Source organism: Uloborus diversus, chromosome 5 (assembly GCF_026930045.1).
Source record: "Uloborus diversus isolate 005 chromosome 5, Udiv.v.3.1, whole genome shotgun sequence".
NCBI classification, from domain to species: domain Eukaryota; kingdom Metazoa; phylum Arthropoda; class Arachnida; order Araneae; family Uloboridae; genus Uloborus; species Uloborus diversus.
In genome coordinates, this window is record NC_072735.1 from 92,348,445 (window position 1) to 92,361,638 (window position 13,194).

A 13,194-nucleotide genomic window follows, 5' to 3' on the forward strand; every position below is an offset into this window, starting at 1 on the left:
TGTACGACTAAGACTGTCAGCTCAACAAACTCTAACAGAGATAGATAATCTTATATTGCACTCGGATTGCACTAATGATGAGGACATTAATAATTTATTTTTACAGCTAAAAGCTAAGTTAGAATCTAAAGTTGTTTCAGAGAAAACTAAAAGCCTGAAGCAGGCAAATCTCTTTACATATTTTAACGCTACTAAATAGTGTTTAAATGTAAAAATCATGTAAAAAGTATATTTTACATTAAAAATTTCCAAAAAAAAGAGAAGTTTCTTTGTTTAAACATTCTTATTCTATTGTTTTTGATTACCCTGCAGGAAGAAAATGAATAATTTCCATAGGTGCTATATTACCTTCGCATGTTAAAAAATGACCTAATGACCTCTAAGAGCGACCAACCTCCATTAACGACCACTTTTTTCAGGAACGGAGAGTGGTCGCTCCCGAGAGGTTTCACTGTACTTTAAATCTGACAAATGTGGTCATTTTTTAACCGAGGATATTAGTGTTTGTGTCCAAACTTCAATCCCAAGAGATAAAATGCGAAAATGTAAACCTTTGTGGACCGAGAAATTAACGGAACTAAAGAGGACCGTTTGTAAGCTGGCGTTCGGGCTCACTGATTTCTTCCTTCTCTAAATAATGAACAAATTTCAATAATAAACGAACCTTTGACTAGTAATGGCCTGCCTTTAGCAATATTAAAGACAAATCTTTGGGTTTTGTTAAGTTTTATGCCTCCGTGTGTCGACTCACTTTTGACAATATGTGTGTCAAGTCACTTTTTAACTGTGATTTTACCCTCCACGAACTCGATCGAGCTATGCACAAGAGAAATTTTGTCCGTTTTCCCTGCTGAGTGGAGAACCCCCAATGTCCCAAACTAATTGCTTTTGCAAATTAATGGAAAAAATGGTTATGAACAGAATTAACTCTTATTTGGAAGACAGAAACTTTTTCTCAGATTTTCAGGCAGGATTCTGAAGAAAACGTAACACTATTGAACGACTCGCTTTCCTCTCTCAATGCATTGAGGATGGTTCCCATCGAAGACAATCAACAATGCTCTATATGTCGATTTCAAAAACGCTTCTGATAAAATTTGGCACAGTAAACCTGTCGAGAAACTTATGAAGGCTGGTATTAAAGGAAACTTGCTTAACTGGCTTAGATAATTCATATCCTAAAGAATAGCTAGTTAAAAATCAATCCTCTTTCCAGGTATTTGTATTTCAAAAATGGTCTGTTCCAGGGTACCATTTCCAGCTGTACTATGTTTAACATCGCAATTAATGATGTGATAGTCGAACTGTTAAAACTACAAAACATCGAATGTCTAGCTTTTGCTGACGACATAGTTATTTACACCACTGGAAATTATATTTCAGTCATTTATCCTTCTATAAATGATGCTTTAAAAATCATCAAGGATATCGGTGCCAAGAAAATCTTATGATTGTTAATCCTTAAGAAAGTTTTTCAACTTTTTGCTTTGTCAACCAGGGGAGTGAACAGAAATTTTGGGACCCGTCACAAATGACTTTTACTGCCCCCCCCCCTCCATATCGTTTTCCCATACGTCTCTGTATATGTTTCACCCTCCTTTTAAAAATCTCGGACCCCCCCCCCTTCAGGCTCGGGCCCGGGTCAACATGAGTCCCCCCCTCCCCCGTGCATATCCCTATTGTCGACTAAACAGTTCCAGGTTAGTGTCAATTACATTAAACCTTAAATCAAGTGAGTAGGGGAAGATGCTGTACCCCACGGACGGTTGTACCTACGGACGTTGGTCGGGAAATTCCGGGTATCGTCGAGAGAGATCCTAATTGGGGTTCAACGTGTGTGTCACAGCCCTCTCCAGTACCCCAGGAAGTTTTAATGCCATCAACCGAACATTTAAGATTATATCACATGTTTTTGGTTTTAGTAGGGTTTAAGATAAAAAAAAACATGAGCAATTTCTTTTTTTTTCGTCCGTCGTGGATTGTATTATTCATTTTTGTTGTAGGTATCACGATTTCCTATATTTTGAAGGTTTCGTTTCTGATTTTTAATGTTGTAAAACTGTGGTCCTGTCGATGTGACTGCCTTGCAAAACCAAAATAGCATACCTTTGTACCCAAGGACACATAACCATGTGTACCCACGGACAGCAATTTTTAGTCTCCTTGGGTCACACATGAGTCTTCTTACAATGTGAAGTACTTCAAAATAGTGCCTTGTCATCAACGTCCGAAATTTGCTTTCAACAATGATGATGAATTTGAAGTAGGGCTTGAAGTTATAGTGTTGAAGTAACCCCCCTTGTAGGATCTACAGGCCGTCAATCCCACCTGTTTTCATTTGAAGTCAACTTTTCCCGATTTTTGTTTGTTTAATCTAAACTGAGTTTTTTGTGGTGGGTTAATTTTGGTTAAAGATTTCAATTTGCATATAAATTGAAGTTGTTATGTAGATACATAGAGAGCCATACTATCATGAATCTAGTTATTTTTTTGTTTAAAAACATATTAATTATTCATAACATCATTAACTCTCTTAAGACTAATAACTTTTTTTCCACTGATGTTAAAGAGTAAGGAAAATTAAAAAAAAGGAAAAAACCTACGATTAATTTTCAAAGTTTAATTTCTGTTGGAGATTTTATTTAATGTTATTTTCAATGGATGTTTGAAGTATTTAAATATAAAATGGCTTATGAAAATGTATTGAGTATAATTGAGTTCCTCAGACCTATTTATATATTGTTTTTTACATGTCCATGAGTACAATGGCACCTGTCCACGGGGTGAACGGGTTGTTGTACTCACGGACAAAAAAGATGTTTAAAAAAAATTGAGGTTGAGAGCTTTGAGATTTTCACCAGACAAAAATTGCCAAATTAGATGGATAAGTTGTAGATTCTGCCAGAAATTTTTTCCGATCGATTATCCATTCCCAGAGACTAGCAAAAATTCAAAAGTAAATTTTGTCCGTGGGTATAGCAACTTCCCCTACTTTTCGTTAACTAGGTGTTTTTCTGGAGAGAAAACTTTTATGGAAAAGACACAATGTTCAGGATTGTTAATCCTGAAGAAACAGTTTGCCAACTTTTTACTTGGTAAACCAAACAGTTCCACACTAGTGTCAATTACAACAAACGAACCGTAAATCAAGGGGGCACTTTTCGTTACCTTTGTGTTTTTCTGGACAGTAAATTTTTTAGGAAAAGACACAATGAAGAATTAGCTAAAAAAAAGTAGCAATAGACTCAAATTGTTAATACCCATTCGGGCATTACCTGGGGTTCTTCGACCGATACCCTCTTGACCTACAGGCAAGACTTATGCTAAAAATGTTTTGGAGTACGGAGGGGAACTTATTACCTCTACTTCTAATACTTGCCACAGTCTTGTAGATTTGACACAGAGTAAGGCACTCAGACTTATTACTAGGGCAGCTGGATCTAATTCAATTGCTGCCATAAAAATTCAAATGGGCCTTGAGCCCTTCAAAATCAGAAGAGGAAAACAGTCGATTATAGTCAATGGAAAGTGCAAGAGATTGAACCTGCAACATTGGCAAGACTAATACTACTGCCATTTCAACCAGATTGTAAACTCATAAATCGTTAATGTATTGACCAACTCAATAACTTTGTGTCCACTCACACACACAACCTGATCCTTTTTCTTCTGGTCTATCTCCTTTCATTTGCAGAGAATTTTCATATTGCTTGTCTATTGATCTTAATGACAAAAAATGTGCCCAAAGCCTTTAGAACCTTCTCCTTCGAGGTTGAAAATGAAGCGTACCCGAGGGATGAATGGCACATACGTATTCATGTCAACACTGATGGTTCCGCAAGTGATGGAAATACTGGTGCTGGTGCCAAAGGCCTTCTGTGGGGGATTATTCAAGAAATCTTATACGGCTGGATTTCATGCTTCTAAGTTTGATGCAGAAATCTAAGTCTCGCCTTCTCTCAGCGATTGCTTTCTTCTTGTAGGAGGTAAAGACTTACTTTTCCCACTCTATCACCACTGAATGGAGTTCAGTTCTTCAATGGATCCCCAGTCATTGCAAAAAACCTGCAAATGAGAAGGCAAATATCCTTCCCAAAAATGGTTCTAAATTGCAGCAGTCGGTTTTCGTATCCTTCTTTCGCTAACTTTGAGCTCAGGTTAAAAAAACACTGAGAGGGAACTTGCAGCAGAAAGTTACACAGGTTTCAAATGGAAAAATATGGAGGAACCTGATCCATTTCCTTATCCCAAAGGATTTACCTCGTGCAATTTTTAAACTGACAAAAGATCATGACAACATATCGACACCTACACCATATCAGAGTAGCAAATAATAATGGCTCTTCTTTGGGTTCCTCAGCCTCCTTGGGCCACTGGAGACAATTTATGCGATTGGTTCCAAAGTTCTTTCCAAAAATAAAGTTATTAAACTCACAGTTCAGAACTCTCTGGAAGAAGAGCTTTTAGGAGTGACAAAGGAGGCCAAAACCAACGAAGATACCGACGTCGGTGACGCACAACCAGAAACGTTCACATTGGAAATTTTGAGCCATTCCTAGACAATATAGAAATGCTCTTTCTGATTTGTTACTGAAGGAAGATTCTATCATGGAAATGACGCAAGTGATCATGGATGCGTTAATTCTCTGCAAAGAATTACAGAGAAAAATTCTTAATGACTGCCAAAAGACTGTCATTGCCAGCTCCTCTTTATAACAGGCCACGAAATTAATTTACGCTTTCTTTATGTATGTTGTGCATAAAAGTCGATATAAGTACACATTAAATTTATTATACAATTAGTCATCACTAGAATGAAGTACTTTCTTATCTACGGAACCAAACTCCTATTTTAACACTAGTATTAGGTTTCAATTTACGCGGTTTCGATTTACACGGCATTTCTGTCGAAAGTAATCCCGCGTAAAACGAGGGTCTAATGTATTTATCTACTGCATTGCTGATACAGACAAATAGAGGCTAGAAGCTCCTTGGGGATAGCTGCTCCTTTTTTCGGGACAAATTGTTCCTCGGAACAATCAGCCCCAGAAAAAAGGAACAACTAGCCTTAAAAGCACATAGGTCTTCAAAAAAGCAAATTATAGAGTAGAAAACGAAACGAAAGTTTCAGGTTAGTATATTAGGATTGTCTATCTTTGCGAAAAAATACCGATAAAAGCTAATTATTAAAATCTGTGAAATAGAATAAAAAATATCAAAAAGAAAACATTATAAATTTTGTGGATCAGTGGCGCACATGTTCAGCTTTCGATATAACGAACGCCACTGTTGTGGATCAGTGGCGCACATGTTCAGCTTTCGATATAACGAACGCCACTGGTCTGACTAAGATGGCTGTCGTTGGCGTCGGTGCGCTGTAACATTCTATTTCAGAACGTATTGACAAAAAATATTTTTTTCTTCATAGAGCTTTTTCAAAGGGAACAACTTACATCCCCCCTTCCAAAACTTTTACCTCCTATTCAAACATTAATCAAACTGTTTACAGCGGAAGTTTCAGTATGACATAGAACTTATTTCATAGATTTTTGATAGTATTAAAAGAAGTAAATAATTTCCCAAGAACCCATATGCGCCCTATAATGAAATTAGGTACATTGGTCGGCAATTCAATGTCTCTACCAATATAGGTACACACCATACCATTTTTTTTCTTCAGAAAAATCAAAATGGTGTTGCAGAATTTTATGCTTGAACCTTAAAGTCTTCGCAAAAATTTCAAATTTCGAGTATTATAGTTATAATCATATTTTTTTTTACAGTTGTGAGTCATTGGATGTTGCACTGAAGATTGAAACCAACCAAGCTTTCTATGTCACAAATGTGTTTATCTACACAAGCTAAAATTTGTAGAAGAGTTATCAATTTTTTGTTTCTGCAGAAATTTAAACTTAAAAACTACAAGCTACAAAATATCTCAAAGGTTAATCTTTCATATTGAAACTGACAGTACAACCTTTGAAAAAACACCAGTAGTTCTGAGACGCCGAAGTTCAAGGCATTGATTGATTTGAAACGATACGAAAGCAAAAATGAGGGAAGTAGAACTCCCGAAAAACATAACCCACGAGTTTGTATACGAGTCAGAAATGATTGTTAATGCAATTACTTCGAGTTTAATTTTCAAAATTTCTTCCTCCTTTTCTGCATTCAATTTTCTAATTTTTTCTTCCAAATTGAAAACCTCTTTTTCCTTTTCTGCAAATTTTCTTGCACATTCTTTAAGCTTTTCCGATTCTAATGTAGAAAAAAAAAGAAAGAAAAAAAGAAATCATAGAAAAATAAATTAAAAAATGCAAAAACATAACAAGTTCCGCCCAGAACTGAACGAGGCAACTCTTCGTATACCAACATCGACTTTCTAGCATCTCATCTATAGTCTCTTAATTAGCTAAGACTGCAAATTTATTTTCAGTTGATTGAAAAAAAAAAATGCTTCTCTCATCTGATGCAATAGATACGTAAAAAATAAATAAACGAACAAATAAAGTAGTAGCACCCTTCAAACAATGCAACTAATAAGTTTTTCCTTAAAATTTCTTCAGAAGAAAAAATAAAAAGGAAGTAAAATTAATTACATTTTATCTCTTTATAGTAAACTAGCAAAAATACCCGGCGTTGCCTGGGTCAGTAATAACTGTGAGAAACAATCACTAATTTTTTTCGTTTTCTGTTTTAACTGAAAGAACTTAAAACACACCGCTTTGACGTGATTAAAAATCGAGCTTCTTCCTTACCCATAAAAGTAAAATAAAAATAAGTATAAAGAACAAAGGAGTATTCATTTAGAAACGAAAGCACGAATTGAAGCATATAAAAAACTGAAGAATTTCCAAAATATAAACTAACAAAAACAAAGATCACTAAAAAAAACCGCGCGCTTTATTTATTTAAAGAGTACACACACACAAAAAGAAAAAAAAAAGCTCTCTACTATGTTTCCCTAAGTGTGCAAAAAGTAGAGTTTCTAAATGTTTAAATGACTTTAAACTCATGTTTGCTCCGGAGAAGCCTTAATTCAAAATTTTCATTATGATTACTTTTAATATTGCTGTTGTTAAGCAACGAATATTTGAAACAATGGGTTTTATAATTAATCATTTAATGGGGAAATTACCTGACATTTACTGTTTTTCATCATAACTTTTTTAAACTAAGTTTTTAGTAATAAATTATAGCCTAAGTTGCTTCCTGATAGTGTAGCTATCTATGGTGAAAAAATGGTTAATATACGACCAGTAGTTTTGAAGCTTACCCCGGACATACACACATACCGAAGTAGCCATTTATGTATATAGATGAGGATAAAAATCCTAAGAAAGCAATAAATGCTTGCTCCAGAGAAATCTTGATTCAAAATTTTCATTATGATTACTTTTAATATTGCTGTGTAAAGCAACGAATTTTCGTAACAATGGGTTTTTTATTTAATAGTTCAATGGGGAAATTACATGACATTTACTGTTTTCCATCATAACGTTCTTAAACTACGTTTTTCAGCAATAAATTATAGCCTAAGTTGTTCCTGTGGTGAAAAATGGTTGAAATCGGTCCACTAGTTTTGAAGATTACCCCGGACGTACATACATACATACAGAAGTAGCCATTTATGTATAAAGATGAAGATACAATTCCTAAGAAAGCAATAAATGTCATAGTTGCTCCAGAGAAGCCTTGATTAAAAATTACTTTTAATATTGCTGTGTAAAGCAACGAATTTTCATAACAATGGGTTTTATATTTAATCATTTAATGGGGAAATTACACGACATTTACTGTTTTCCATCATAACGTTTTTAAACTAAGTTTTTTAGGAATAAATTATAACCTAATTGCTCCCTGATAATATACACTACTCGACATTGAAAATGCAACACCAAGAAAGAGTGTTCAGAAATTTATACAAATTTTAGAGTAGACGTACATCACTGAGTTAAGCAAATGATGTGAAATGCGCAGCTCTCCGACGCACGTGAAGTAAGATATAAGGGAAGGAACTTGCAGAATGGGCAATATTCGTGTCGTTATTTCTGACTGGAGAGTTATCGAATAAATTTTGTTTTTGTCTTGGAGGATACGTGTAACACGAGAGAATGTCAGGCCGGCGTCAGCGAAGGCACTTCCAGCAGATAGTCGATTTTACGAGGGGTATGGCGATCGGACTGAGAAGAGGAGGTTGGTCCGTACGTCAAATTGCAGCTGATACCCACATGGATGCGAGCACGGTGCATCGACTGTGTCGAAGATGGTTGGAACAACGAAATGTGGCAAGATTGAGGGGTGCAGGGGCAGCCAGAGTGACGTCAGAACGCGTGGATCGATGCATCCACCGACAAGCTGTAGCAGACCCACAAGTCACTTGTTCCTCGATTCTGCAGCAGGTGCAAGATATCCGGAATGTTTCCGTGTCAAACAGAACTATTTCCCGTCGTTTGGTCGCACGTGGTCTGCAATCACGGCGTCCGTTAAGAAGACTGCCATTGACCCCACAACATAGATAGCAACGTTTAGTATGGTGCCGGAATAGAGCGACGTGGATGACAGAATGGCGAAATGTCGTGTTCTCAGATGAATCCCGCTTCTGTTTATCCAAGGATAGACGCCGCATACGCGTGTGGCGTCGACGTGGAGCATCACCGTACTAGAGTCAATGCCTGTTAACTGGCAACGATACATTTGATGACGTAAGCGCAGATCGACCAGTTTACCTTTAAAATTTCTCTTTAGTCCAACGAAAATCTTTTTGGTCCATAAATGTGTTGTCTAACTTCGCAAAGGAAATTACTTTTTCGTTTCCAAAGGAGAGCAAAAAACGTCATTTTTGCCCTGGAGTTATACGAAGTGATCCATTGGATGCTAGATTTGGGAAATATTGCTAATCCGCTGGATCATAATATAACATAAGACAACTTTGAATCCGATTCATAAATGTGGTTGCAGCAGACTGCAAATGAGTCTGCGGCAACAAATATTGACAGCTCAATTTTTTGCTACTGAAGTGAAGTGAAGCGCTACATGTTGTCATTGCGCCAGGTTGCTCGCGCCTCGCACTCGTACGAATCACGTGTAAATAATCCTTAGAATTTTTATCATTTTCTTTTCCCTTCTTGTATTGTCCAAAAATGTTTGAATAAATGTGTCACTTTTGTGTAACTTCGTTTTCTTCATGAACGTAACACGCCAACCTGCCGTAAATTGGTGACCTGAGGACTTTTCAAAAGAAAAGTGAATTCAGTTAGTGTTATCTTGATATAGCTTTAAGAATGCCATGTTAATGAAGCATTTGGCGTCATTGTTTCCTGAAAACTTTGATTAGTAAGTTTTTGCATTTGGAACTACTACTGGGAATTAGCGATGACTACTCCCGATCAACAAAATCAGGTTGCGGAAGTTGCACTTCGCATCCCACCGTTTTGGAGAGCTAACGTACGTTAATGGATTGCGCAATGCGATAACGCCTTCAATTACAGCGGGATTACGAGTGATGAGACCAAATTTTCGGCCCTTATCGCCAACATTGATGCTGAAACTTTATCATACGTGTCCGACATCGTACTAAATCCGCCAGTTGAAGAAAAATATCTAAAACTAACTGAGCGGTTAATTAGTGAGTTTGAAGATTCTGAACATCAGAAAATTAAGAAACTCCTCACTGAATTACAGCTGGGTGATGAGAAGCCAAGTCATCTCCTACGAAAAATGAAAGAACTTTCTGGAAAACAGCTCAATGACGATTTTCTACAAAATTTATGGTTGCAACGGATGCCAGCTCATATCCAGACAGTTTTATCAGCCTCTTCTGAAAAATTGGATCAACTAGCTATCATAGCTGACAAAGTCGCCGAAGTTGTCCTGCCCAGTGCAATTTGTGCCACTTCGAGCAGCAGTATGTCCCACAACACAACTGGAATCACAGTTGAATTTTTCGCCAAACAAATTGAAGAGCTTACACGACAAGTCTTTGAACTGTCTCGCGAACGTACAAGGTTCCGGAATCGTTCAAGATCAAGGTCCCGTTCAAGAAAGGATAACGGATCTTCTAATATGTGTTTTTACCACAATCGCTTTGGTGATAAGGCGCGGAAATGTGCTCAGCCTAGCAACTATCAACAGCAAAAAAACGCCTCACCCCCGTCATAGCTGGGATGACGGAGGCATCTAAAAAACCCAGTCGGTTGTTTCTCCATGATAGAAAGACAGGACAAAAATTTCTAATTGATTCGGGTAGCGAAATTTCGGTATTGCCATCTTCTTTCAAAGATAAAAAAAGGAACTCTTGTGAAACATTCTCCCTGTTCGCGGCTAATAACACTAAAATTCCTGCTTACGGATTTGTACACAGACAACTCGATTTAGGTTGTCTCTTCGAAACTCTTCCCCTGGACATTTGTGATAGCTGATGTAACTTCTCCAATCATCGGTGCTGACTTTTTGCAACATTTTAATCGTCTAATTGATTTGAAACGCCAGTGTCTTATCAATCCAGAAACTTCATTGCTTACCTATAGACATGTTGTTCACAAAAGCCAACCCTCTGTGGTGACTGTTTCTGTTAATTCAGAGTACGACTTATTGCTTTCTGAATTCCCAGATATAACAAATCCAACCCGTATTAAGCAGAGAGTTGCTCATAACACAGTGCACCATATTTTGACTCGAGGACCACCTGTGACAGCGAAACCTAGAAGACTTCATCTGAATTTGAATTTCTCCTAGATCAGGGAATAATTTGTCCTTCCAAGAGCCCAGGGGCGGACTAGCCGCCGGCCCACCGGCCCCCGGGCCGATGCGCCCTCCGACCTGTACGCCCACAAAGTATGCACGTTTTTTTTTTTTTAAAGCTACGTCTAAAAGTTTGCAGAGCCCCCCCCCCCCCCCCCCCTTCCCCGGCATGTCCGTCTTCGACCTTTTTTTACGATTGAAGCAAAAGCAATCTATGAAAGTTTTCAGAAGGATGTTATAATGAATAATGTGTTATAATTAAATTCGACTGATTGCTCCTGATAAGTGGTCGGTAGTCGGGAAGAGGGATCATTGTGCTAAAAAACAGCGACCTCCAGTTTGTTTGTCCTTTGAACCTGTGCACCTTCGTCCCCCCCTCCCCCCTTCCTTATTTTCGGAGGGTATGATGCAATCCCCAAAAGTTTCAGAAGGCGGTTACAATTAAAATTATATTACAACTAACTTTGAATTCGTTGCTCCCCAGAAGTGACATTGCAGTTATTATCAATATCTTTATATTTGGATTAATTCTAAAGCAGCTAATAAAGTTTAAATGCTAATGTTTAGTTTTTTCAAGTTGTTTATAATTGAATAAAATCTGTTCTAAATAAATAAAAAATAAAATGGAAACCAGCATCGGATTATTTTCGCGTTGTCGTTATTTTTATTTTTATGGGAAAGTGGACTGAAAGCTTCACGTTTTACCAGCATTGTCCAGTATAAATTGGAAATGCTGTTCATTTAAATTTGTTTTTTGTAACAATACACCGAAGGAAATAGTCTTAAAATGAAAAATAGAATATTATTTAAATGAGTTGGTGTGGTGATAATAAAACAACTGAGAACAGGTGTGATGCCTACATATAATTAGCACGCAGTCTCACTAACATAAACACTATTATAAAAATATACATTTATCTCTAGTTCAGACGTATGTACATTTTTATGCACTAACTATAAAGATATTTTAACTATACAGAAAGAATTTGGTTTCTAAAAATTCTGCTGTCAGTATTTAAAATTGCTCTGTCGAACTATACAGGATTTTTATTTATTTATTTATTGTTTACAGATGTTTATTATCTTACTATGGATGACAAATTGAGAAAGAAAAGAAAGTCTGGTCATGAGTATAGGAAAGAAAGAGAGGTTGGTCAAAGAAAAAAAGCTGCATCAACGTGCTCAAAAATTACAAAATTTTGGCCGTCTAAAAGTAAGTCTGGAGAAGATGATTCCATTGAACTCAATTTAGACTTCGAAACGCAAACTCCGACATCTTCTCATAGTGAGATTGTAGAGAAGACAGTAAGGGATGATGAAGCAACGAACCTAATTGTCCTTGATGACGATATCCACGAAATTGCATTTGATAAAGACCAGTTTAAAGCTAAAAATGACAACCTTGATAACATCGAATTAGATTGCGAATCATCAAACAAAAATATTCTTCATCCTGATCAAGATGAAGAACTACATTTAGTAGACTACTTCAAAAAACCTGCATTCAGAAATATAAATTTGTTCTTTTCCTTTCATCCCAATCAACCTATTGAAGATGAAGATTTAAAACCTTTGCCTTTCGATACGAATATTTATAATTCTAACCCCAAAGGTCACACTCAAGTGTTTAAGCGAAACTGGCTTTCGTTCAATTTTAATGACAGGAAATTATATTGCAGTGTTTGTTTAGCCTACGCTGATGGCTCTTCAATATTTTGCCAAGGTTTCGATAGATATAGACATTTAGCACAAACCGTTGGAGAACATGAAAAATCGAAAGTCCATCTTAAATCAGTAAAATCGTTTATGACTCGAAATCAAAATATAATATAATGAAATCATTCACTAGACGTTAAATCCCGGTTATCACAAATTTGCCATTTCAACTGCGCTTGCGCGCAGACTTAGCTTTTTGGGCTTTCTGTTTTAAGATTTCGTGTTGCTTGTAGGCTGAGCTAGAGTCTCAACAAATTAATGAATGCGATTAGAATACTTTCACAGCGATTTCGTGATATCTATATATATAAAAATGGAGTTTGGTAAATTTGTTCCCTAAGATCTCAGAAACTACCCGGCATATTTGGCTGAAACTTTCACCGTTTGTTCTTTTTGTTACTGGGGAGGTTTGTAGACCAGTTCGAAAAAAATCCGATTGATAGTTCCTTTTTTATTCTAATTTGTCCACATTTTCGCATAAATGCCCCAATATGACGGTGAAAAAATACGTGCACATATTAAAATTATGTGTCCATCGAAAGCGCTTATTTTTCTGCTGAAGATGGCATCTGTTAGAAAGTTCTAAGTTGTATGAAAAACGAGTTATGAACTTTTTTTGTTCCATGTTCGAAGGCTTTCCTCAACCCAATTCATTATTTAGTGTATCATCTCAACTCCCAGTTCATAGTTAGAACTGTTGAATATTTTTGTGTTTCGTCCGACTGAGGCTTTTCT

The 13,194-nt window shown here is 36.6% G+C and overlaps 1 protein-coding gene across 1 annotated transcript in view; it reads right to left on the bottom strand.

The window, feature by feature from the left end:
• Positions 1 to 13,194, bottom strand: part of LOC129222037 (golgin subfamily A member 6-like protein 26) — a 79,770-nt gene that overhangs the window by 10,398 nt on the left and 56,178 nt on the right. The window contains exon 6 of the mRNA XM_054856453.1: positions 6,131 to 6,258. Coding sequence (XP_054712428.1) covers positions 6,131 to 6,258 — 128 coding nt within the window. The remainder of the gene's footprint in view (positions 1 to 6,130; positions 6,259 to 13,194) is intronic.